Below are 27,822 nucleotides of genomic sequence, written 5' to 3' on the forward strand. Positions count from 1 at the left end.
AGCATAGCGCTTCCACCGATCAGCGGCCCGAAGGTCGTCTGCGGGGTCAAACCGCGCGGCTAGTCGCTAGCTGACCCGCTTCTGTCAGCTCCGATACACTGACTCGCCTCCAAACATCCCTGGTTTCACTGGAAACGCAGCAGGTCAGGATTTATTTTCATCCCGAGGTCTGAGAGACTTTCAGCTCGTTTCACACCAGGTTTCTTCTTCTTCTGTCACTTCCAGCCAACATCACCAAAGTTAGTTTGGTGGAAAACTCCTACAGCAAGTCCTCCACAGAACAACCCAGTTCAGAGACATGGACCAGAATCCAGAAACTAGACGGATCCCATTCAGAAACATAGACAGGAATCCAGAAACTAGACTGATCCCATTCAGAAACATGGACCAGAATCCAGAAACTAGACTGATCCCATTCAGATACATAGACCAGAATCCAGAAACTAGACTGATCCCATTGAGAAACATGGACCAGAATCCAGAAACTAGACTGATCCCATTCAGAAACATGGACCAGAATCCAGAAACTAGACTGATCCCATTCAGAAACATGGATCAGAATCCAGAAACTAGACTGATCCCATTCAGAAACATGGATCAGAACCACCTTTTCCTACGAAAACATTCATTCCTCCATCCAATTATCCAACGATTGATCCATCCATCCATTCATCCATCCATCCATCCTTTGATCTATACATCCAACCATTCACCCCCCCCCCGTCCTACCAGGTTTCCGATGCTCAGCATCCCGTTGAACTCCACCGTCATTGGGTGATGCTCCATGGCCATGAACAGCGTGTTGAGGACGATGCAGACGGTGATGGCCAGGTCCAGGAAGGGGTCCATCACCATGATCTTCACCAGCTGTTTCAGCCGCAGCCAGGAGGGGGAGCACTCCCACACCAGGTATCGGTGGGCGAACACGTACCAGCAGGGGTGGCACTTCTTGTGGGCCTCCTCCAGCTCTGCCCAGATGAAGACACAGCAGCTGTTCATCTGCTAATCAGATGCTAATCACTTACAGACTTTCTACACGCAGCAGCAGGAGTTTGCAGTTTATGGGTCAGAAGTGTGTTTTGACTCCAGACTGGAAGGATTTCATCCTGGAGTCAGGCGGGCGGGCGGGCGGGCGGGGAGCGGAGATGAATCTGAGAGGACAGCAGTGGGTTTTTGTGTTTTCCTGTATAATGATCTGTTCTCTAAGAGCAGCGAGCGCCGGGGGGAGACGGTGACTCAGCAACCCAGCCAACACACACAGGAAGCGGACTGCATGGTAAATGAGGGTGACCACGCTGCCACACTCCTTTCATTCAGGTTCTGCGCCTCTCTCCTCTCTCTGACAAACAAAGCGCTCGTTCCCCTGAGGACGGCGGAGCCACAACAGACCCAGACTCTCTTACACGACCCGGTTTCAGCTCAGTGCTGCCGGGTTGCACAGCTTCACGCATGTTTCAGGTTCTGTTTGCATAACGTTGCATTAATAGACTCTGGACCCGTCCCTACTGGTTTCCTTTCTGTGGATTGTCTTTCTGGACTTCTGGTTATTTATGGCGCCGGTTCTGAGTCAGTCCATCAGAACCGGCATCAGATCAGTTTGGAAACAGTTTTAACTGAATTCGTTTTCATTGTTGTGGAGTTTTTACACTAAGACTTTCTCTGTCCTGGATTTCAGCTGTTGGACAGACGGACCGGCAGGTTCTGGAATACTTGGGTCTACAGGATCAAGTCAGTGCAGGTCGGTGCAGGTTGGTCCGGTTCAGATTGGTTCAGGTCGGTTCGGGTCGGTTTGGGTCAGCTTGGTGCAGGTTGGTGGGGTCCGGTTCAGGTCAGGTCAGTTCGGTTCAGATCGGTGCAGGTCGGTTTGGTGCAGGTTGCTGGGGTCCGGTTCAGGTCGTGTGGGTCGGTTCGGTTCGGGTCGGTTTGGTTTGGTGCAGGTCAGTGCAGGTCGGTTCGGGTCAGTTCGGTTCGGGTCGGTTTGGGTCAGTTTGGTGCAGGTTGGTGGGGTCCAGTTCAGGTCAGTGCAGGTCAGTTCGGTTCGGGTCGGTGCAGGTCGGTTTGGTGCAGGTTGCTGGGGTCCGGTTCAGGTCGTGTGGGTCGGTTCGATTCGGGTCGGTTTGGTTTGGTGCAGGTCGGTTCGGGTCAGTTCGGTTCAGGTTGGTGGGGTCCAGTTCAGGTCAGTGCAGGTCAGTTCGGTTCGGGTCGGTTCAGGTCGGTTCAGTGCAGGTTGCTGGGGTCCGGTTCAGGTCGTGTGGGCCGGTTCTGTTCACCACTCGTTGGACTCTCACTGGGCAGACGATGTTAAACCGAAGCTCTAAACTACTTACTTGGTAATTTAAGCCCTTGAATTTGGGTCTCTGTCCCTTTAAGAAGCTCCTGCTCTCTCTGAAGCTCCGCCTCCAGGAAGTCGTCCCAACATGGCTCCTCTATTAACCCTTTAATGTTTTCAGCAGCGTTGCTCTGAGCAGCAGCTCCTATAATGAGCTCCGCAGCTGTTTGCTAATTGCTGCTGGCTAGTCTGAAGGAGCTGAGTGGGGGAGGAGCTGCACCTCGAAGGCGGGGCTAAGTCCATTCAGGCGTTTTGAACAGCTGAATGGTTGCCATGGAGATTAAAGGGATTCTCAAACATACATGAAAATCAAATCAAACCTCCATGTTTGCTTCTCAGTGTAAAACATTAAAACATGTTCGGCTGAAGGAGTGGATTCTACACGACACTGTCCCTTTAAGAGCAGCGCTGCAGATGAAGGCGTGGCCGCGGCGCCGCTCCTCACCCTCCATGACGTCGGTCAGGTAGCTGGCGGCGCTCATTGCCCTCCCCCTCCGCTCCGACCCCTGCGTGGACGAAGGCCGAGGCAGCAGCATGGTGCTGAGCTCCGTGGTGGACGTCGGGACCTGAGACACACAGAGGACACGTTAGCGGACGGCGAGCAGCAGGAAGTGTCCTCGGCCACTGAAAAGGACCGCTGAGGTTTCAGATGGGCTGAGAAGCATCCACCTGACCCGAACACCTGCTGCAGGATTCATGGAGCCATGACACTTAGAGAGCGAGAGCAGAGAGAGCAGAACGAGTGAGAGCAGAGATAGCAGCGAGAGCATAACAAGCAGAGAGCAGAACGATCGAGAGCAGCGAGAGCAGAATGAGCGAGAGCAGAACGAGTGAGAGCAGAGAGAGCAGAACGAGAGAGCAGAACGAGTGAAAGCAGAACGAGAGAGCAGAGAGCAGAACGAGCGAAAGCAGTGAGAGGAGAATGAGCGAGAGCAGAACGAGTGAGAGCAGAGAGAGCAGAACGAGTGAGAGCAGAGAGAGCAGAACGAGAGAGCAGAACGAGTGAAAGCAGAACGAGAGAGCAGAGAGCAGAACGAGCGAAAGCAGTGAGAGGAGAATGAGCGAGAGCAGAACGAGTGAGAGCAGAGAGAGCAGAACGAGAGAGCAGAGTCCGATCAGTTGGAGGAGACCTGCTTCCTGCAGACTGACGGGACCTGCTTGTCTTAACTAACAGACTTTTAATGGTTGCTGTCATTTCAGATGACCTTTGACCTCCAGTCAGGAAGAGGACTACTTAAAGTGAAACTGAACATGTTTCTACCAGCTGTGAGTCCTGCTGTTTACCAGCCGCTCTGTTATTAGAGCTCAGAAAACCAGTGGACTAAATCTGATTATTGATCATCTGCTCACATTAATTACAATCAAATTAGGATCTACAGAGTCCAGACTTTTAATCCAATCCAATTAATATAATATAAGATGATTACATTTACATCTACGTTTATGATTTTATAACTTTTGACATGCGGTTACCATGTAAAATATAATTAAATACTATGATGTTATCAAAGCTGATCGTCCAATCAGAGACGAGCTTCTGGTCTCAGATATAAACCTGAACATGAAGCTCATCATGTTGCCTTGTGGTCGACAGGAAAGGACCTCCAAACACACGTCCTGTCAGGCGGACATTTTGTTCGTCTCCAAGGAGACGGACAGCTGCTGCAGAGCTTCACAGAAATGTTTCCCATAAAAAAACGCTGCTAAGTTGTTGCTAGGTGTTTTTGATAAACTGTTGCTAGATTTCTTGCTGTTGCTTTTTATAAAAAGTCTGAAAAGTTGCTAAATATAGCGACAGTCACTAAGCTAGCATCTTCTGGCCACGCCCCTCTTAGCTCCTCCCTCTGCCACGCCCATAAGCTCCGCCCACTTCAGGTGTTCGTTTCAGTAAAATGTGTTTTATTAACTAAAACCCATCTGATGGATCCATCCAGCCGGTTCCTGGGTTTACCTGAGGAGGATGGATGAAACAGTCCAGAGCTTCTCCCACATTAACCCTGTGTGGGTGAACCTCGGCGCTCCCAGGTGAGTCTCTGACCTCTCTGTGATCTCTCAGTGACCCTCACCTGCTCAGGTGTAATTGTATAACTCTTCCTGTAAGGATGCCGGGCCGTGACGCGGGGCCCTGAAGGTCGGCGCCCACGCCGCCTCCGTCCTGTCTGCCGGCGCAGGAAAGCACCAGGGAAACTCTCTGGCAGCGGTGAGCTCCCACCAGCTCTCGCTCAGCTTCCTGCGGCGGCCGCGGGTCGCCATGGTGACATTTCTCTGCTAATAAAGCATGTGCTGTCTGCGTCCGCCTCCCACTCAGAGCTGCAGGACGGCAGGTCTGTGTTGTTGGAGGCAGAAACGCTTTGTGTCACAACATGACACCATGAACCGAGCTCAGACCAGCACAGAACTCCCACTCAGCCCCTGCAGCGCCGCTCATGAAGCAAAGAACTTTTCTAGACGGAGCAGGACGGGTTCGATCGGCAGAACCAGCATGGAGGAATCGGAGCATCTCCAGCCTGAAACAGGAACTGGATTCATGCAGCAGCTCCTCCAAACGGGTCCACGTTTAATCAGGCTTCAAACAAACTTCAGTGTCCGGTTGGGTTTCATGCGACTCAGCAGAGCAGGTAGAACAGAAACTCAAGTCTGAAAAGTGCGGCGTGCTTTTGTTTCCGTCCCCCTTTAAAACAAAAATAGGTGAAACTAACAGCCTTCCTAATCAGAACCCAGAGTCCTGCTGTAATCTGATTCTATCAGCTCTGGTTCTGGTTCTGGTTCTGGAGAACCAGGAAGAAGAAACTCAAAGTTTACAGACTTTATCATAAGAACTCCGGTTTGCTACAAACCCTGGAGGAGAAGCAATCAGCTGAAAGTTGAACTTTCTGACCAACATGTCATCAGCATTCTGAGACATGGTGGTGGCAGAATCATGCTGAGGGACATTGAGTCCAATCTGATGATGCAGACGGAGTCACATTCAAACTAAATGAAAATCTGTTTGACGAGCCGAGGCTGGAGAGGACGTTCACCTTCCAGCAGGAAAAAATTTATCTATTCATGTGTTACAATGGCCTAGTCAAAGTCCAGACCTGAGTCAGACAAATGGAGCTGCAGTTCATGTCCAAACAAAAACAGTGAAGTTGAAGACAAGTTTTTTCTACAAACGAAACATTATAACGTAATAAGGAAGTTTGACGTCTGGAGCTGTGAATCATTTTAGGTCTGAAACATAAACTGCATGTTTGTTTTGTTTCATTTTTCTGGGAATAAATATCGTCTGAGGAAACCAGAGGAAACGTCCAACCTGACCGTTTAAAGTGACTGAACTGAATAAAACCGTCTGTGAATCTGTGAACGCTCCAGAAACGGGATTATATAATCCGCCTGCCGCAGCTTTAAGGTCAGCAGACATGAGCAAACGTTAGCGTTAGCTTCAACACAAACGATTCGCTCAGCCAGACCCAAACCTCAGATGTGACTTTCACCTCTGCTGGACGGAACGGCACACCGGCGCAGCGCTCATCCGCCGGGGTCGACCCGGGGTCAAAGGTCAAAGTGCTAAACCTGCTAACGCTAATCCGTGATACTGGACGGTCCGTTCAGGCGACTGCTGGTCCAGTAACTGTCAACCTGATATCAGTTACTTCAAGGGACTCTTGGTAGGCCTGAAGTACAATATACTTTGACTAGGACCTTTGGACCCATCCATCATGGAGCTGTTAAGGTAAAACCTCCAGATCCTAAAACTCCTCCAGATCTTCTAGAACCAGAACAGAACCACAGTCCACTTCACTACGATGTGTTCAGGCAGTTTTCTTTCTATGAATATGCTTCTGGAACTTGTTTATTAATAAACTTCTTAATTCATAACATGTAAACAGGAAGTAGCCTAGCATGTAGCAGAGAGCCCCCCCTCCTGCAGGTTTGGACTCAGGTTGGTTCCTCTGGTAAGGCACAGAACCACCACAGGACGAGACGGACTCAGCATCAGAACCGCTTCAATAAATCTGTTTCCGTTTCATCTTTAACGCCTCACGTCTCTCAGAAGAGCAGTGGTGGAGAAAGTACTCAAAAAATTTACTTAAGTAAAAGTACAAATACACAGACAAAAATGTACTCGAGTAAAAGTAAAACTACCACATTAACATTTGTACTTGAGTAAAAGTAAAAAAGTACTAGCTTTTAAAAATACTTAAGTATTAAAAGTAAAAGTACTTGCTGAATAATACCTAATCGCTAACATCATTAAGTGAACCGATCGTATTTAATTTTAATAAATTAGAAATATGCCATTTTAATGAACAATGCCACAGATAAAGCATGTTTTTATTATGTTTACTCTCTAACATAGTTTAGACTTAGATATGTGATTCTATGTATCATAATTCCAGGGATGGAAACATCTGGTCTCCTGTCCTAACACAGCATGAACTTCACTTTTTTGCCACTAGTGGCTTTTATTTTGAAAGAAATCCAACAGAAAGGGGATGGAAAGAAGGTGGGTGGGGGAGGACAGGCAACCAAGGAGCCACGTAGCAGAGTTGTAGTCAAGACCACCAACCCAAGACCAAGTCAAGACCAGCACCCCGCGCTACGTGACACAAAAAAATCTACTTTTACCATCAAAATTGCTTCTCAAATTGATCTGAAAGATCCACGTTTCCATAAAACATCTAGATATTAATTACTTAGAGCTGAAATCAATTTAATCAGTAAATATCCGTCCAGAAGAATCGGATCGTTTCTGAATGTCATATCACTTTATTGCACTTTGGTACCAACGTTGTCCCATAAATGTGACACCTCAGTCAAAACCTCCACACAATAATTCAGCTCATGAGTGACTTTTTTTCATTGCAGATGCAACATGTGTCTCTGTACAGCTAGCTTAGCTAGCATCACGTCCTTGGAGCTTACCTTTCTTTAAGCTTTCCTTTTAAAGTGACGCTAAAAGTTGGACGAAGTCCCACCGTCTGTGAAAGCGAAGCGCTGCTGATTTTACATGTCGCCATATCTATGATTTATGCAGCTATTATATTACTGACATTAGACAGACAGCTTCTCCGCTCAGAGGAAACCACTGCGCATGTCTGGAGCTCCGCGTGCGAGTAAAGGTGGAGCCGATGGATGACAACAGACACTAAGTCACGTTATTGCTGGGATTTTACGGCGCCACCTTAAATCCCTGAACTTCACATTTTAACGGTAAAAAGAGCAACGAGACTTGGATGTAACGAGTAACGAGACAGTTTAGTAGAAATGTAGTGAAGTAGAAAGTACAGATACTTACTGTAAAATGTAGTGGAGTAAAAGTAGAAAGTACCCATTATTAAATCTACCTTTATATTATTTAAATATTTAAGTAAAAGAAAATACCAGAGTATTTCTTTCAGAAACAGAAATATGAAATCCATAGCTAACACCAATGTTATGCAATTGTAAATAAAGGTTTACTTTTAATATATTTGTGTCTTATCATGAACTATATAAGATTTCAGTTTTAGTTTTTGTACTCTGTGCTTTTCATCTAGAAGGAAAAAGCTCAACTGTTTTTTTGCAACAGCAAAATGTTCCTTTATTGGTTTTTGAACGTTTTAAAGTTTAGATTAAATATGCATTGATCTGTGGGTTGTGTCAGTAAAACTCAAAAACTCTAAACTTTACATTTTGATGTGACAAATTACTGATAAGAGCAATTATTAATTTGTTCACAACACATTTATTTGTTGTTGTTGTTTTCTGCTGTCCAACACAGATTTACACAAAAATGTGTAAATCTGTGTTGTATAACACATACAGTGTTATAATGTTATGTACATTTTAACACAGTGTTAAAATGAACACAAAATGTACATTAAAGGTTATACTTTGTTGTGTTATTTTTTAACATATCTTTATCAAGAGAGTTGGTCCTGGCACCCTGCTGTGCCAGGCCATTATCCTCAAGAGCCGCTGACTCCCAGTGCAGATTTCAGCCTTGGCAATTTATTACCAGCTGAACTGCCTCCAATGGCCATCAGCTAAGCCGAGCTGCATTCACCGTAAAGTCTGTTTTTATTCAAACTTCAGCAGTTTTCTAGCTGTTCTGTTGAGGTAGTGACATCCATTTGTGACATCACGCAAACTGATGTCACAAAGAGTGCATTGATGTCATAAGGCTGCAGACGTGAATTCTAAGGTCATTGCCGTTGCAGAAGTCACAAAGCAAACTACTGAAGATAAACATTCGAAAGTTTTTTGTTTGTTGAGAATGGATTCTAATATGAGTGAGCAAAGCAGGTCACCGCTTTCTCAATCAGTAAATGTTCCAATGAGCGCAGCCGGACCCGTAACAACAAAGGCTGAGAAGCTGTTTGGAATATTAAAAAAAGTGAGCATCTTGACCTTCAACAAAAAGACTCCAGACAAAAAAGAAGACGAGGAGAAAGATCGGGATTTGAGAGAAAAAATCACCAATTTGATGGAGGCCAACGCCAAACTGGAGGAGGAGAAGATGTTGCTAGAGCAGAAAAACACGTTCTTGCAAAAGAAAAGCGACATCTTCGAGCAGATGAGCAATGCCCTGCAACTGAAAATCTCTGCCCTGGAAGAGCAAAACACCGGCCTGAAAGAAAGAAGCACCACTCTGGAGAAGAAATGCACCATCTTGACAAATATGAACAACAGTTTGGAACAGGAAAATACTAAACAGGAGCAGAGGCTCAATGTCGTGAAGGACATAAACATCGCCCTGAGCCAGAAAAACACCAGCCTGGAGCAGAAAATCACAACCCTGGAACAGGACACCACCACACTGCAAAAGGAAAAGACCACTCTGGAGAAAAGAATCAGCATCTTAGAGCAGATAAACACTGCCCTGGAGCAGAAAAGCACCGGCCTGGAGCAGCAAAACACCGCCCTTAAGGAAAGAAGCAGCACTCTGGAGAAGAAAAGCACCATCTTGTCACACATGAACAAACGTTTGGAACAGGAAAATACCAAACAGGAGCAGAGGCTCAATGTCATCAAGGATATAAACATTGCCCTGAGGCAGAAAATCACCACCGTGGAGCAGGACACCAAAACACTAGAGAAAGAAAAGACCACTCTGGAGCAGAAAAGCACCATTTTGGAGAAGATAAACACTGCCCTGGAGAAGGAAAACACCGCCCTGGAGAAGGAAAAGACAAATCAGGAGCAGAAAATCACCACCCTGGAGCAGGACAACATCGCCTTACAGAAAAAAAGTACCGCTCTGGAGCAAAAAAGCACGGTTTTTGAGCAGATAAACACTGTCCTGGAGCAGATAAACACTGTCCTCGAGCAGGAAAATACTGCCATGGAGAAGGAAAACGCTGCGCTGAAGGAAAGAAGCGTCACTTTGGAGCAGGAACCAATTACCTTGGAGAAGAAAGGAACCATCTTTCAGCGAATATATTCCAAAACATGCAGCTTTAAGTGGAACAGTTGAGGAAAAGGCTGAGGAACACAGAGAAGCAGCAGATATAGCTGCTTCTCATGTCTGGGTTCTCTCCGGGTACTCCGGCTTCCTCCCAAAACCAAAAGTATGACTGTTAGGCATCTATCCTACCCATGGGATCACTAATCACACCACTAATCACGTGTTTAGTGGCTGTTTCAGACCAGCCACAGACACAGCCACCTGTATTCAGACATGTGGTTGAAGATTTCTCCACTACACATTTGAAAATGCAATACGCTTCTCCAGGGCTTCATAGCGAGTCCTGTGGCTCTCCTTCCCAACTTCAAGGCCTTTATAGTAACTGCATGGAGTTTGCATGTTCTCCCCATGCATGTGTGGGTTCTCTCCGGGTACTCCGGCTTCCTCCCGAAGACCAAAAGCATGACTGTTAGGCACCTGACTATCCTACCCATGGGATCACTAATCACACCACTAATCACGTGTTTAGTGGCTGTTTCAGACCAGACACAGAAACAGCCACATGTATTCAGACATGTGGTCGGAGATTTCTCCACTACACATTTGAAAATGCAATACGCTTCTCCAGGGCTTTATAGCGAGTCCTGTGGCTCTCCTTCCCAACTTCAAGGCCTTTATAGTAGCTGCATGGAGTTTGCATGTTCTCCCCATGCATGTGTGGGTTCTCTCCGGGTACTCCGGCTTCCTCCCGAAGACCAAAAGCATGACTGTTAGGCATCTATCCTACCCATGGGATCACTAATCACACCACTAATCACGTGTTTAGTGGCTGTTTCAGACCAGACACAGAAACAGCCACATGTATTCAGACATGTGGTCGGAGATTTCTCCACTACACATTTGAAAATGCAATACGCTTTTCCAGGGCTTTATAGCGAGTCCTGTGGCTCTCCTTCCCAACTTCAAGGCCTTTATAGTAGCTGCATGGAGTTTGCATGTTCTCCCCATGCATGTGTGGGTTCTCTCCGGGTACTCCGGCTTCCTCCCAAGACCAAAAGTATGACTGTTAGGCATCTATCCTACCCATGGGATCACTAATCACACCACTAATCACGTGTTTAGTGGCTGTTTCAGACCAGACACAGACACAGCCACCTGTATTCAGACATGTGGTTGAAGATTTCTCCACTACACATTTGAAAATGCAATACGCTTCTCCAGGGCTTCATAGCGAGTCCTGTGGCTCTCCTTCCCAACTTCAAGGCCTTTATAGTAACTGCATGGAGTTTGCATGTTCTCCCCATGCATGTGTGGGTTCTCTCCGGGTACTCCGGCTTCCTCCCAAAGACCAAAAGCATGACTGTTAGGCATCTATCCGACCCATGGGATCACTAATCACACCACTAATCACGTGTTTAGTGGCTGTTTCAGACCAGACACAGAAACAGCCACATGTATTCAGACATGTGGTCGGAGATTTCTCCACTACACATTTGAAAATGCAATACGCTTTTCCAGGGCTTTATAGCGAGTCCTGTGGCTCTCCTTCCCAACTTCAAGGCCTTTATAGTAGCTGCATGGAGTTTGCATGTTCTCCCCATGCATGTGTGGGTTCTCTCCGGGTACTCCGGCTTCCTCCCAAGACCAAAAGTATGACTGTTAGGCATCTATCCTACCCATGGGATCACTAATCACACCACTAATCACGTGTTTAGTGGCTGTTTCAGACCAGCCACAGACACAGCCACCTGTATTCAGACATGTGGTTGAAGATTTCTCCACTACACATTTGAAAATGCAATACGCTTCTCCAGGGCTTCATAGCGAGTCCTGTGGCTCTCCTTCCCAACTTCAAGGCCTTTATAGTAACTGCATGCAGTTTGCATGTTCTCCCCATGCATGTGTGGGTTCTCTCCGGGTACTCCGGCTTCCTCCCAAGACCAAAAGTATGACTGTTAGGCATCTATCCTACCCATGGGATCACTAATCACACCACTAATCACGTGTTTAGTGGCTGTTTCAGACCAGACACAGCTACAGAAACAGCCACATGTATTCAGACATGTGGTCGGAGATTTCTCCACTACACATTTGAAAATGCAATACGCTTCTCCAGGGCTTCATAGCGAGTCCTGTGGCTCTCCTTCCCAACTTCAAGGCCTTTATAGTAACTGCATGCAGTTTGCATGTTCTCCCCATGCATGTGTGGGTTCTCTCCGGGTACTCCGGCTTTCTCCCAAAGTCCAAAAGCATGACTGTTAGGCATCTATCCTACCCATGGGATCACTAATCACACCACTAATCACGTGTTTAGTGGCTGTTTCAGACCAGACACAGACACAGCCACCTGTATTCAGACATGTGGTCGGAGATTTCTCCACTACACATTTGAAAATGCAATACGCTTCTCCAGGGCTTTATAGCGAGTCCTGTGGCTCTCCTTCCCAACTTCAAGGCCTTTATAGTAACTGCATGGAGTTTGCATGTTCTCCCCATGCATGTGTGGGTTCTCTCCGGGTACTCCGGCTTCCTCCCAAAGACCAAAAGCATGACTGTTAGGCATCTATCCTACCCATGGGATCACTAATCACACCACTAATCACGTGTTTAGTGGCTGTACATGTAAACAACGTGCACAGTAAGAGAAATTCCGTAAAAAAACAGGAAAATGTCCTGGTAATTTTCTATTTTTTTTACGGAATTTCCAGCAGAATTTTTTCCCCAATTTAACAGCTTTTTCTGTTAAATTTTAAACATAGAAAACTGTTAAATTACGGAAAAAATTCCGTTAAAAAAAACCCAGAACATGTACTGGCAGAAAATTACCAGGACATTTTCAGTTTTTTAACGGAAAATTTTGAATTAAAATACTGTTAAATTATGGGAAACTACTGACGGAAATTCTGTTAAAAAACTGAAAACATCCTGGCAAAAATTTACAGAACATTTTCAGTTTTTTTTTCTTCCAGAATTTCCATCAAAATATTTTCCATAATTTAACAGTTTATGTCAAATATACCAATATTTTGTTAACCCCAAACTGAAATTCTGTCTTTTTACTCTGTCTTTTGTGATATTTTCACACACTAAAAAAATAAAAAATAAACCTTGGACATTTCCAAATACTTTCGTCTTCCAAACCATTGAAGTCTGTATTCTATATTAATTATTATAGTGTAAAATATATTAATGTATTTAATATATTCTCAGCATAATTTTGAAACAAAACTAAATTCTAAGTCTACAGGAAATGTAGTTGAACACAAAACACTTAGTTTGAAAGTAGTTCATGCAAAGTGATATAAAAATAAAACTATTCGACAAACAATTAGCAGATTTTATTTAGCAATTAAAGACCATAAATTGACGTCATCTAGTCTTTATAACTAACCTTTGCTATTATATATTAAGAGTTAAACATATTCTTGAGCTTGCTAATGTTTATCTTCTGCACATCACAACTAATTTATTGCATTTTACTATTATCAAATTTTAACGTATAAATTAAATATAAAGCAATCTTGACTCTAGTCTTTGTAGTCAAACAATTTTGTTAGTTACTATTAGATGGAACATACAAAAATCTGCTCTGGATCATAAAAATCATAGTTGTTAACAGGACCAACATACTTCAAAATAAATGAAATACAGGTATAAATATTTAGTTAAAAATCAAATGCTACATAAACAGCCTAATGCCAACGACAGTGGAAGACACTGGATTCATGAGTGTGTCTCTCATTACCTCTAGTCGCTGTGAACATAAAACAAAACAGTCCATTTTATGTTTATGTTCTGCAAAAAAAGGTTAATCCAACTCTTAGGTCCAGTTACCAAGAGCTTGAAATGTTCTGTGACCAGTTCTTGGTGCACCAGGTTTGATGAGATGATACATCATGTTTAAACTTCAAAAGGCTCAAATTTTCCATGGATTCCCAGTCATTCAGTTCATTAAGGGACTTGAACCATCAGGTTGGGATGCAAAGCAGCTTCTTCACCTTCGTCTGCATCGTGTCAGTCGACTTTGTTCAGGGTTTCAGCCCAGAAAATCTCTAAACAAAGAGAATGGAAACTCAAGTTTAACACAGAAACACTTCATGTTATAAACATACTTTTTACAAAACGCTTCTAAATTACATTACAGCAGCACATCACCTGGCTCATCAGCGTCTCACCAATTGCTAATAGCTCTTTCACAAACAACAACATTGAGTAATTTTGATAAGAACGTGTTTTTATTTATTTTACTTTACCAGGGAGGTGGCAGAAAGGAAACTCCGTCTCTTAATCCAACCGAAGTCCAAAGATAAATGTTCCAGGGTCCGGTTAGCGAGCTTGAAATGTCGTCTGACCAGTTTTCGCGCTTCGCGAAGGTTCTTGTTCCCATGATGCAATGCGTAAAACGGAAAATACAGTACAAATACCTGTAAAACTAAAAAACGGAGAAATTCCTTCAAATTTCTACAGCACATTTACCTGTTTTTTTACAGTTTTTTACAGTGTGTAGACGTAACTTTTTCTTTTACTTGTCCACAAAAGGAGTCTTTAATCCTTCGAAAACAATCCCATATACAAGTTTTACACTAAATGTTATGGTTTTATAGCTATTTAAAAACAGTTGACTTAAAGGTCTATAGGACATGTCGTAGTTTTATAAAACACACTTCGTAAACAACCAATTTAGTTGCTGACCGGACATGTCCGGTATCACGTGACACGGGAGAGCCTGACCTTTCAAGAAATCAGGTGATCGCCTTTGTAAAATCACACCTGGGTCAGAATTTTACCTGTGTAATTTGATACCCTGCCGTGCGCTGTGCACGTGCCCTACTGGCAGCAGGGCCTGTTTCCTGTTTGTGGCTCGCTACTGCTAGAGTTTCGTCCTTCTTCCTTCAGGTCAGTTCATTGGCGATTTATTTTTGGAATAATCTATCATTTGTGATGGCACAGCAGAAGAAACAACGATTTAGAGTAGCGGTTCTCAACGTGGGCGGTACCGCCCCCCAGAGGGCATTTAGAGGGCGGCAGGGGGCGCTGGCGGACATTTTTACAAAAGGGGGGCGCTGGGATTCCTCTGGGGGGCGTTTGGTCAAAGGTAAACTTTACACCTTAAAATGCACAACAATACCAGTTTAGACTTTGAGCAACTTGGTAAAACTGTATTGTGTAACATTAAACCATGCTTGGCTGCAACTGTATCGATGGCAGCTCTTCTTCTATTCAGTGTTTGTAGCTTCTTGGCGCAGCTCCGCTCCTGCTAGTAGCTTCACCGCATCAGGTCAGCGTTACACCGGCTGATGACGTTGCTGTGATTCACTTTGTCTGGTATTTTTATATGCTTTGGCAGTTCTGTGATCATGTTAAGCAGCAACTTATATTAAAAAGTGTTTTATTTCCGTTTGAAAGCTGCCCGCTTCCTTGGAAGGACAACCAAAAATCGCTGTTATAAACATGTAATTACTAAAATCACGATACTCTGACTGTGTATCCCTCTGAAAAATGAACCCATTTAAATAAAGAAATCCCTCCATGGGTGATACCTCGATAGAGAGCGTTCATTTTATAGCGTTAACACCAGAGGTGGGCAATCCTGGTCCTCGAGGGCCGGTGTCCTGCAGCTCTTAGATGTGCAATAAAAACGCTCTCTATGGAGGTATCACCCATGGAGGGATTTCTTTATTTAAATGGGTTCATTTTTCAGAGGGATACACAGTCAGAGTATCGTGATTTTAGTAATTACATGTTTATAACAGCGATTTTTGGTTGTCCTTCCAAGGAAGCGGGCAGCTTTCAAACGGAAATAAAACACTTTTTAATATAAGTTGCTGCTTAACATGATCACAGAACTGCCAAAGCATATAAAAATACCAGACAAAGTGAATCACAGCAACGTCATCAGCCGGTGTAACGCTGACCTGATGCGGTGAAGCTACTAGCAGGAGCGGAGCTGAGCCAAGAAGCTACAAACACTGAATAGAAGAAGAGCTGCCATCGATACAGTTGCAGCCAAGCATGGTTTAATGTTACACAATACAGTTTTACCAAGTTGCTCAAAGTCTAAACTGGCATTGTTGTGCATTTTAAGGTGTAAAGTTTACCTTTGACCAAACGCCCCCCAGAGGATTCCCAGCGCCCCCCTTTTGTAAAAATGTCCGCCAGCGCCCCCTGCCGCCCTCTAAATGCCCCCTGGGGGGCGGTACCGCCCATGTTGAGAACCGCTACTCTAAATCGTTGTTTCTTCTGCTGTCCCATCACAAATGACAGATTTTTCCAAAAATAAATCGCCAATGAACTGACCTGAAGGAAGAAGGAGAAACTCTAACAGTAGCGAGCCATAAACAGGAAACAGGCCCTGCTGCCAGTAGGGCACGTGCACAGCGCACGGCAGGGTATCAAATTACGCAGGTAAAATTCTGACCCAGGTGTGACTTTACCAAGGCGATCACCTGATGTCTTGAAAGGTCAGGCTCTCCCGTGTCACCTGATACCGGACATGTCCGGTTAGCATTTAAATGTGTATTTTACGAAGTGTGTTTTATAAAACTACGACATGTCCTATAGACCTTTAAATCTCGTCAACTGTTTTTAAATAGCTATAAAACCATAACATTTAGTGTAAAACTTGTATATGGGATTGTTTTCGAAGGATTAAAGACTCCTTTTGTGGACAAGTAAAAGAAAAAGTTACGTCTACACACTGTAAAAAACTGTAAAAAAACAGGTAAATGTGCTGTAGAAATTTGAAGGAATTTCTCCGTTTTTTAGTTTTACAGGTATTTGTACTGTATTTTCCATTTTACGCATTGCATCATGGGAACAAGAACCTTCGCGAAGCGCGAAAACTGGTCAGACGACATTTCAAGCTCGCTAACCCTGGAACATAAATCTTTGGACTTCGGTTGGATTAAGAGACGGAGTTTCCTTTCTGCCACCTCCCTGGTAAAGTAAAATAAATAAAAACACGTTCTTATCAAAATTACTCAATGTTGTTGTTTGTGAAAGAGCTATTAGCAATTGGTGAGACGCTGATGAGCCAGGTGATGTGCTGCTGTAATGTCATTTAGAAGCGTTTTGTAAAAAGTACGTTTATAACATGAAGTGTTTCTGTGTTAAACTTGAGTATCCATTCTCTTTGTTTAGAGATTTTCTGGGCTCAAACCCTGAACAAAGTCGACTGACACGATGCAGACGAAGGTGAAGAAGCTGCTTTGCATCCCAACCAGATGGTTCAAGTCCCTTAATGAACTGAATGACTGGGAAACCATGGAAAATTTGAGCCTTTTGAAGTTTAAACGTGATGTATCATCTCATCAAACCTGGTGCACCAAGAACTGGTCACAGAAGATTTCAAGCTCTTGCTAACTGGACCTAAGAGTTGGATTAACCTTTTTTTGCAGAACATAAACATAAAATGGACTGTTTTGTTTTATGTTCACAGCGACTAGAGGTAATGAGAGCACACACTCATGAATCCAGTGTCTTCCACTGTCGTTGGCATTAGGCTGTTTATGTAGCATTTGATTTTTAACTAAATATTTATACCTGTATTTCATTTATTTTGAAGTATGTTGGTCCTGTTAACAACTATGATTTTTATGATCCAGAGCAGTTTTTTGTATGTTCCATCTAATAGTAACTAACAAAATTGTTTGACTACAAAGACTAGAGTCAAGATTGCTTTATATTTAATTTATACGTTAAAATTTGATAATAGTAAAATGCAATAAATTAGTTGTGATGTGCAGAAGATAAACATTAGCAAGCTCAAGAATATGTTTAACTCTTAATATATAATAGCAAAGGTTAGTTATAAAGACTAGATGACGTCAATTTATGGTCTTTAATTGCTAAATAAAATCTGCTAATTGTTTGTCGAATAGTTTTATTTTTATATCACTTTGCATGAACTACTTTCAAACTAAGTGTTTTGTGTTCAACTACATTTCCTGTAGACTTAGAATTTAGTTTTGTTTCAAAATTATGCTGAGAATATATTAAATACATTAATATATTTTACACTATAATAATTAATATAGAATACAGACTTCAATGGTTTGGAAGACGAAAGTATTTGGAAATGTCCAAGGTTTATTTTTTATTTTTTTAGTGTGTGAAAATATCACAAAAGACAGAGTAAAAAGAGAGAATTTCAGTTTGGGGTTAACAAAATATTGGTATATTTGACATAAACTGTTAAATTATGGAAAATATTTTGATGGAAATTCTGGAAGAAAAAAAAACTGAAAATGTTCTGTAACTTTTTGCCAGGATATTTTCAGTTTTTTAACAGAATTTCCGTCAGACGTTTCCCATAATTTAACAGTATTTTAATTCAAATTTTTTCGTAAAAAAACTGAAAATGTCCTGGTAATTTTCTGCCAGTACATGTTCTGGGTTTTTTTTAACGGAATTTTTTCCGTAATTTAACAGTTTTCTATGTTTAAAATTTAACAGAAAAAGCTGTTAAATTGCGGCAAAAATTCTGCTGGAAATTCCGTAAAAAAAAATAGAAAATTACCAGGACATTTTTGTGTTTTTTTACGGAATTTTTCTTACTGTGCACGTTGTTTACATGTACAGCCACTAAACACGTGATTAGTGGTGTGATTAGTGATCCCATGGGTAGGATAGATGCCTAACAGTCATGCTTTTGGACTTTGGGAGGAAGCCGGAGTACCCGGAGAGAACCCAGACATGCATGGGGAGAACATGCAAACTCCATGCAGTTACTATAAAGGCCTTGAAGTTGGGCAGGAGAGCCACAGGACTCGCTATGAAGCCCTGGAGAAGCGTATTGCATTTTCAAATGTGTAGTGGAGAAATCTCCGACCACATGTCTGAATACAGGTGGCTGTTTCTGTGTCTGGTCTGAAACAGCCACTAAACACGTGATTAGTGGTGTGATTAGTGATCCCATGGGTAGGATAGATGCCTAACAGTCATGCTTTTGGTCTTTGGGAGGAAGCCGGAGTACCCGGAGAGAACCCACACATGCATGGGGAGAACATGCAAACTCCATGCAGTTACTATAAAGGCCTTGAAGTTGGGAAGGAGAGCCACAGGACTCGCTATGAAGCCCTGGAGAAGTGTATTGCATTTTCAAATGTGTAGTGGAGAAATCTCCGACCACATGTCTGAATACATGTGGCTGTTTCTGTAGCTGTGTCTGGTCTGAAACAGCCACTAAACACGTGATTAGTGGTGTGATTAGTGATCCCATGGGTAGGATAGATGCCTAACAGTCATGCTTTTGGTCTTCGGGAGGAAGCCGGAGTACCCGGAGAGAACCCACACATGCATAGGGAGAACATGCAAACTCCATGCAGTTACTATAAAGGCCTTGAAGTTGGGAAGGAGAGCCACAGGACTCGCTATAAAGCCCTGGAGAAGCGTATTGCATTTTCAAATGTGTAGTGGAGAAATCTTCAACCACATGTCTGAATACAGGTGGCTGTGTCTGTGGTTGGTCTGAAACAGCCACTAAACACGTGATTAGTGGTGTGATTAGTGATCCCATGGGTAGGATAGATGCCTAACAGTCATGCTTTTGGTCTTTGGGAGGAAGCCGGAGTACCCGGAGAGAACCCACACATGCATGGGGAGAACATGCAAACTCCATGCAGTTACTATAAAGGCCTTGAAGTTGGGAAGGAGAGCCACAGGACTCGCTATAAAGCCCTGGAAAAGCGTATTGCATTTTCAAATGTGTAGTGGAGAAATCTCCGACCACATGTCTGAATACATGTGGCTGTTTCTGTGTCTGGTCTGAAACAGCCACTAAACACGTGATTAGTGGTGTGATTAGTGATCCCATGGGTAGGATAGATGCCTAACAGTCATACTTTTGGTCTTGGGAGGAAGCCGGAGTACCCGGAGAGAACCCACACATGCATGGGGAGAACATGCAAACTCCATGCAGTTACTATAAAGGCCTTGAAGTTGGGCAGGAGAGCCACAGGACTCGCTATAAAGCCCTGGAGAAGCGTATTGCATTTTCAAATGTGTAGTGGAGAAATCTCCGACCACATGTCTGAATACATGTGGCTGTTTCTGTAGCTGTGTCTGGTCTGAAACAGCCACTAAACACGTGATTAGTGGTGTGATTAGTGATCCCATGGGTAGGATAGATGCCTAACAGTCATGCTTTTGGTCTTCGGGAGGAAGCCGGAGTACCCGGAGAGAACCCACACATGCATGGGGAGAACATGCAAACTCCATGCAGTTACTATAAAGGCCTTGAAGTTGGGAAGGAGAGCCACAGGACTCGCTATGAAGCCCTGGAGAAGCGTATTGCATTTTCAAATGTGTAGTGGAGAAATCTTCAACCACATGTCTGAATACAGGTGGCTGTGTCTGTGTCTGGTCTGAAACAGCCACTAAACACGTGATTAGTGGTGTGATTAGTGATCCCATGGGTAGGATAGATGCCTAACAGTCATGCTTTTGGTCTTTGGGAGGAAGCCGGAGTACCCGGAGAGAACCCACACATGCATGGGGAGAACATGCAAACTCCATGCAGTTACTATAAAGGCCTTGAAGTTGGGAAGGAGACCCACAGGACTCGCTATGAAGCCCTGGAGAAGCGTATTGCATTTTCAAATGTGTAGTGGAGAAATCTCCGACCACATGTCTGAATACATGTGGCTGTTTCTGTGTCTGGTCTGAAACAGCCACTAAACACGTGATTAGTGGTGTGATTAGTGATCCCATGGGTCGGATAGATGCCTAACAGTCATGCTTTTGGTCTTTGGGAGGAAGCCGGAGTACCCGGAGAGAACCCACACATGCATGGGGAGAACATGCAAACTCCATGCAGTTACTATAAAGGCCTTGAAGTTGGGAAGGAGAGCCACAGGAATCGCTATGAAGCCCTGGAGAAGGGTATTGCATTTTCAAATGTGTAGTGGAGAAATCTCCGACCACATGTCTGAATACATGTGGCTGTTTCTGTGTCTGGTCTGAAACAGCCACTAAACACGTGATTAGTGGTGTGATTAGTGATCCCATGGGTAGGATAGATGCCTAACAGTGATGCTTTTGGTCTTTGGGAGGAAGCCGGAGTACCCGGAGAGAACCCACACATGCATGGGGAGAACATGCAAACTCCATGCAGTTACTATAAAGGCCTTGAAGTTGGGAAGGAGAGCCACAGGACTCGCTATGAAGCCCTGGAGAAGCGTATTGCATTTTCAAATGTGTAGTGGAGAAATCTCCGATCACATGTCTGAATACATGTGGCTGTTTCTGTGTCTGGTCTGAAACAGCCACTAAACACGTGATTAGTGGTGTGATTAGTGATCCCATGGGTAGGATAGATGCCTAACAGTCATGCTTTTGGTCTTCGGGAGGAAGCCGGAGTACCCGGAGAGAACCCACACATGCATGGGGAGAACATGCAAACTCCATGCAGTTACTATAAAGGCCTTGAAGTTGGGAAGGAGAGCCACAGGACTCGCTATGAAGACCTGGAGAAGCGTATTGCATTTTCAAATGTGTAGTGGAGAAATCTTCAACCACATGTCTGAATACAGGTGGCTGTTTCTGTGTCTGGTCTGAAACAGCCACTAAACACGTGATTAGTGATGTGATTAGTGATCCCATGGGTCGGATAGTCAGGTGCCTAACAGTCATACTTTTGGTCTTGGGAGGAAGCCGGAGTACCCGGAGAGAACCCACACATGAGAAGCAGCTATATCTGCTGCTTCTCTGTGTTCCTCAGCCTTTTCCTCAACTGTTCCACTTAAAGCTGCATGTTTTGGAATATATTCGCTGAAAGATGGTTCCTTTCTTCTCCAAGGTAATTGGTTCCTGCTCCAAAGTGACGCTTCTTTCCTTCAGGGCAGCGTTTTCCTTCTCCATGGCAGTATTTTCCTGCTCGAGGACAGTGTTTATCTGCTCCAGGGCAGCGTTTTCCTTCTCCATGGCAGTATTTTCCTGCTCGAGGACAGTGTTTATCTGCTCCAGGACAGTGTTTATCTGCACAAAAACCGTGCTTTTTTTTTCCAGAGCGGTACTTTTTTTCTGTAAGGCGATGTTGTCCTGCTCCAGGGTGGTGATTTTCTGCTCCTGATCGGTCTTTTCCTTCTCCAGGGCGGTGTTTTCCTTCTCCAGGGCAGTGTTTATCTTCTCCAAAATGGTGCTTTTCTGCTCCAGAGTGGTCTTTTCTTTCTCTAGTGTTTTGGTGTCCTGCTCCACGGTGGTGATTTTCTGCCTCAGGGCAATGTTTATATCCTTGATGACATTGAGCCTCTGCTCCTGTTTGGTATTTTCCTGTTCCAAACGTTTGTTCATGTGTGACAAGATGGTGCTTTTCTTCTCCAGAGTGGTGCTTCTTTCCTTAAGGGCGGTGTTTTGCTGCTCCAGGCCGGTGCTTTTCTGCTCCAGGGCAGTGTTTATCTGCTCTAAGATGGTGATTCTTTTCTCCAGAGTGGTCTTTTCCTTTTGCAGTGTGGTGGTGTCCTGTTCCAGGGTTGTGATTTTCTGCTCCAGGCTGGTGTTTTTCTGGCTCAGGGCGATGTTTATGTCCTTCACGACATTGAGCCTCTGCTCCTGTTTAGTATTTTCCTGTTCCAAACTGTTGTTCATATTTGTCAAGATGGTGCTTTTCTTCTCCAGAGTGGTGCTTCTTTCTTTCAGGCCGGTGTTTTGCTCTTCCAGGGCAGAGATTTTCAGTTGCAGGGCATTGCTCATCTGCTCGAAGATGTCGCTTTTCTTTTGCAAGAACGTGTTTTTCTGCTCTAGCAACATCTTCTCCTCCTCCAGTTTGGCGTTAGCCTCCATCAAATTGGTGATTTTTTCTCTCAAATCCTGATCTTTCTCCTCGTCTTCTTTTTTGTCTGGAGTTTTTTTGTTGAAGGTCAAGATGCTCACTTTTTTTAATATTCCAAACAGCTTCTCAGCCTTCGTTGTTACGGGTCCGGCTGCGCTCATTGGAACATTTACTGATTGAGAAAGCGGTGACCTGCTTTGCTCACTCATATTAGAATCCATTCTCAAGAAACAAAAAACTTTCGAATGCTGATCTTCAGTAGTTTGCTTTGTGACTTCTGCAACGGCAATGACCTTAGAATTCACGTCTGCAGCCTTATGACATCAATGCATCACTCTTTGTGACATCAATTTGCGTGATGTCACAAATGGATGTCACTACCTCAACAGAACAGCTAGAAAACTGCTGAAGTTTGAATAACGGTTATTGCTGGGATTTTACGGCGCCACCTTAAATCCCTGAACTTCACATTTTAACGGACAAAAAGCGCAACGAGACTTGGATGTAACGAGTAACGCGAGAGTTTGTATAAATGTAGTGAAGTAAAAGTAGAAAGTATCCATTATTAAATCTACTTAAGTAAAGTACAGATACACGAAAACTGTTCTTAAGTATTTCCCATCACTGCAGAAGAGCCAAAAATCATCTCAGTCTTTTCAACGTTTCCATCAACCTTCTGTACATGTAGCTGGACGATAAACTCAGACATTATAAACGGTGACATTATTCACGTCAAACTGAAACTTTCATCATCCAGACTTTGGTAGGAAGAGAAAATCGACAAATTATTGTCTTGTCTTAATTTATCATGTGATTGATTTATTAATTTTATGATTTATTGCGACAGGCCAACTAAAGCGCATAAAAATCATTTATGGAAACACGACTGGGGGAGGACTTGGGCTCGTCCAGTTCAGGTTCGGTTCGGTTCGGTTCAGTTCAGTTCAGTTCAGTTCAGTTCAGTTCAGTTCAGGTTCAGTTCGGGTTCAGCTCAGGTTCAGGTTCAGTTCAGTTCAGTTCAGTTCAGTTCGGTTCAGTTCAGTTCAGTTCAGTTCAGTTCAGTTCCAGGTTCAGGTTCAGTTCTGGTTCAGTTCGGGTTCAGTTCAGTTCAGTTCAGTTCAGTTCAGGTTCAGTTCAGTTCAGTTCAGTTCAGTTCAGTTCAGTTCAGTTCGGTTCGGTTCGGTTCAGTTCAGTTCAGTTCAGTTCAGTTCCAGGTTCAGGTTCAGTTCTGGTTCAGGTTCAGTTCGGGTTCAGTTCAGTTCAGTTCAGGTTCAGTTCAGTTCAGTTCAGTTCAGTTCAGTTCAGTTCAGGTTCAGGTTCGGTTCAGTTCAGGTTCAGGTTCAGGTTCAGTTCAGTTCAGTTCAGTTCAGGTTCAGGTTCATTTCGGGTTCAGTTCGGGTTCAGCTCAGGTTCAGTTCAGTTCAGTTCGGGTTCAGCTCACGTTCAGGTTCAGTTCGGTTCAGTTCAGGTTCAGGTTCAGGTTCAGTTCAGTTCAGGTTCAGGTTCAGGTTCAGTTCGGTTCAGTTCAGTTCAGTTCAGTTCAGGTTCAGCTCAGGTTCAGGTTCAGTTCAGTTCAGTTCAGTTCAGTTCAGTTCAGGTTCAGCTCACGTTCAGGTTCAGTTCAGTTCAGGTTCAGCTCACGTTCAGGTTCAGTTCAGTTCAGTTCGGGTTCAGCTCACGTTCAGGTTCAGTTCAGTTCAGGTTCAGCTCACGTTCAGGTTCAGTTCAGTTCAGTTCGGGTTCAGCTCACGTTCAGGTTCAGTTCGGTTCAGTTCAGTTCGGGTTCAGCTCAGGTTCAGGTTCAGTTCAGTTCGGGTTCAGCTCAGGTTCAGTTCAGTTCAGGTTCAGTTCAGTTCGGGTTCAGCTCAGGTTCAGGTTCAGTTCAGTTCGGGTTCAGCTCAGGTTCAGTTCAGTTCAGGTTCAGTTCAGTTCGGGTTCAGCTCAGCTTCAGTTCAGTTCAGGTTCAGTTCAGTTCGGGTTCAGTTCAGGTTCAGGTTCAGTTCAGTTCAGTTCAGGTTCAGTTCAGGTTCAGCTCAGGTTCAGGTTCAGTTCAGTTCAGTTCAGTTCAGGTTCAGTTCAGTTCAGGTTCAGTTCAGTTCAGTTCAGTTCAGGTTCAGTTCAGTTCGGGTTCAGATGGTGATTTTGGTTGCAGATGAAACATAAAATAATAACCGATTGATTAATAAGATGAAGCAGGTTGGTGAACAGAGCGACTCTCAGTGTGTCTGTTGGTTTACTTGGGGCGGCGGTGTTATCTGAACCAGTGTGTGTGTGTGTGTGTGTGTGTGTGTGTGTGTGTGTGTGTGTGTGTGTGTGTGTGTGTGCGTGTGTGTTTGTGTGTGTGTGTGTGTGTGTGTGTGTATGTTGTGTGTATGTTGTGTGTATGTTGTGTGTTTCCAAACTCACGCTCTCCTCCTTGACCTTCTCCATGGTGCAGGCGGTCAGCTGCCCCTGCAGCGGCGGCGGGGAGACCCCGTTCTGGTCCATGGAGACGAACAGCTTCCCGTTGACGTTCAGGGTGGGATAAAACACCTGGAGGCGGATCAGAAGGCCGAGGTCAGAGGTTAACGAGTCAGACGGGGCGGAGTCGCAGGCCGCTCGGCGATAACCACGGTTACCACGGCGACAGGCCTGCAGGAGGACACGAGGGATCATCCCTACAGAAAAGTTCGGCAAGGCCTGAGCTGTGATGTCATAAGGGGGAGGAGCCAAACCAAATCAGAGGGATGTAAACGGCGGCCATGATGGAAGGAAGAGACAGAAACCTTTGACTGAAGGTTTTACTGCTGATGCTAAAACAATAAGTTTCCTCTTCATTAATTCAAAATGTTTTTGTTTCTGGTTCTTTTTTTATCTGCACAACTACAAATAAAATACAATATTTTAATGTTGAAAATGGAGATGTAACTAATTCTGGAGCTGCAGGTTTACTGTGTTTAAAACCTGCAGAAACTTGTTTTAAAACTTTTATTCTGTTATGATTGTTTTCTGTTTTTATCGTTTTTATCCAGTCCATGAAGTTTATGGATAAACTTTGCTCTCATTAAAAGTCACTGGATGTTTGTGGTTCTGTTTACTATGAAATGGACTAAAAACAAAATAATCTTCCTTTCTGCTTTCCAATGTTAGACTGTATGCTGACCTTTGACCTCCAGTGATGTTTCTGTAGCAGGAACCTGTTGATGTTTGACCTTTTAAAGGACGATCCAGTTTCTCACATGGACCAATCAGACCCAAAAAAACTCTATGGAAGGTGATTCAGGACGAAAACTTCCTCTGACAACAGAGTAAGTCAGACTCAGGTTCTGGACTCAGGTCCAGAACCTGGTGCTGGTGGATCACCGGCTCACCTGGGAGTTCCTGCTGGCCGTGCTGTAGGTGCTGAGTCTGCGTTTGGGCCAGGGGTTGGTCAGGATGCCGCTGAACGTCCCGCCGCTGTACGTCCTGCCGCCGACGCCGTCCACCACGTCGCCGGGAACGCTGAACTCGTCGTCCGCCATCTCGCCTTCCGACCCTCGGCTCCTCAGCCGGAAGTTAAAGATGGACGACACCTGACTGCTTCGTCGCGTCCGCGTGGAGAAGGAGCGAGCGAGGAGAGGATGGAGGGCCTGGCGGCGCAGCGGGGCGGAGCCGTGAGGCTTTTATTCTGAAAGGGTGACGCCTGGCGCCGGTTCAGACTCACCTTTCCCCCGTCCATCAAGTCCACCTGCAGCAGCTTCTCCTCCGACAGGTTCCCCTCCCCGTCGGCCACACCCATCAGCGCCTGGCTCCGCCTCCGCTCCTCGGAGCTGTCCAGCGGAGGGCCAAGAGGTGAGAGGTCTGGTGAGGTCAGGGAGTCGGAGTCCGGCGGTTTCTGCGCCGCCATCTGTAGGACGGAGGAGTTCTGGTCAACAGGCTGGAGCGGATGGGAGGAGGTGACCCGCTGACCCCGACCCACCTGCTGCTCTTTCTTCAGTCTCTCCATGGCCTGCTGGAACTCGCGCTCCTTCTGACACGCCTCAGCGATGGTGGCCTGGTTCTGCTCCTCGTACGCCATGGCGACCACGGCCAGGATCAGGTTGATCAGGTAGAAGGAGCCCAGGAAGATGACCACCACGAAGAACACCATGTAGGTCTTCCCGGCCGACCGCAGCGTCTGGACCAAACAGGAAGCAGCAGCGGTGAGCCTGTAGGTGTGTGACATCACTTCCTCTCTTCTCCAGGTCTGATTGCTTCAACAATCAATAATTAATAACTAATTCCAACTCTGAGCACCGTGAGGGGAACATATGATGATGACATGTTAGCTCTGAGCAAAGATCAGACCTGTTAGCTAACATGTTAGCTAAAACCTAACATGTTAGCTACTTAGCTAACATGTTAATGTGTTACGTGTTAGGTCTGAGCAAATATCAGCCCTATTAGCTAACATGTTAGCTCTGAGCAAAGATCAGACCTGTTAGCTAACATGTTAGCTAAAACCTAACATGTTAGCTACTTAGCTAACATGTTAACTACTTAGCTAACATGTTAATGTGTTACGTGTTAGGTCTGAGCAAATATCAGCCCTATTAGCTAACATGTTAGCTAAAACCTAACATGTTAGCTAAGGTGTTAGCTAAGAGGTCTGATTTTTGCTCAGACCTAACATGTTAGCTAACGTGTTAGCTAACACGTTAGCGTCTTAGCGGTAGCACTAAGACGGTTTCCACATATTAATGCATATTCAGGTATATTCAGTGTTTAAAGTTCACAGTCATAAGCATTTCTGATTGGGTCACTAATGGAGCAACGACGTTCAGAACCTGAGAAACATTCTGGACCAGAACATCTTCAGTAAAGAAGAATCCAGCCTCCTTTTATTTGAGCCTGAAACATCGCGCAGATAGACGCGACTAAAACATGAACGATGTTGAATAAAGTTAAATATTTAACCAGCAGTTGGAGAAAAGGCTGAAAGGTTAAAAAGCTTCAGGAGTTTAAAGTTTATTCAGACATGAACTCAGGAGTATGTGGTTGCTGGTCCAGAGCGTCCCAGCGGGTCAGAGTGCGACCCAGAGCGTCATTACGTGGTGGTAGAGGTTCTCCCAGTAGTCCTGGGTCATCAGCCGGAACAGCGACAGGAAGGCCCAGCCGAACGTGTCGAAGCTGGTGTAGCCGTAGTTCGGGTTTCTGCCCGTCTTCAGGCAGTCGAACCCGTCGGGACACTTCCTGCAACACAGAATAGCAGCAGGGTCAGGAACCGTCCAGGTTCTGGTTCTGGTTCTGGTTCTGGTGCCTCCTCACGGGTCAGGCTCCGCCCACATTCACAGGAAAAACCTGATTCATGTTCATCGTGTTCACCTCCAGAGGAGATCAACACAAACCTGCTGC

The 27,822-nt window shown here is 44.7% G+C and overlaps 1 protein-coding gene across 1 annotated transcript in view; it reads right to left on the bottom strand.

The window, feature by feature from the left end:
• LOC103456963 (sodium channel protein type 5 subunit alpha-like) overlaps nt 1–27,822 on the bottom strand; it is a 167,256-nt gene that overhangs the window by 59,958 nt on the left and 79,476 nt on the right. Inside the window, exons 10-16 of the mRNA XM_081601625.1 lie at nt 27,519–27,660; nt 26,408–26,605; nt 26,153–26,335; nt 25,821–26,078; nt 24,877–25,002; nt 2,775–2,895; nt 730–968 (exon numbers count right to left, since the gene is read on the bottom strand). Coding sequence (XP_081457751.1) covers nt 730–968; nt 2,775–2,895; nt 24,877–25,002; nt 25,821–26,078; nt 26,153–26,335; nt 26,408–26,605; nt 27,519–27,660 — 1,267 coding nt within the window. The remainder of the gene's footprint in view (nt 1–729; nt 969–2,774; nt 2,896–24,876; nt 25,003–25,820; nt 26,079–26,152; nt 26,336–26,407; nt 26,606–27,518; nt 27,661–27,822) is intronic.

Source organism: Poecilia reticulata, chromosome 20 (genome assembly GCF_904066995.2).
Source record: "Poecilia reticulata chromosome 20, P_reticulata-male-v2, whole genome shotgun sequence".
NCBI classification, from domain to species: Eukaryota; Metazoa; Chordata; class Actinopteri; order Cyprinodontiformes; family Poeciliidae; genus Poecilia; species Poecilia reticulata.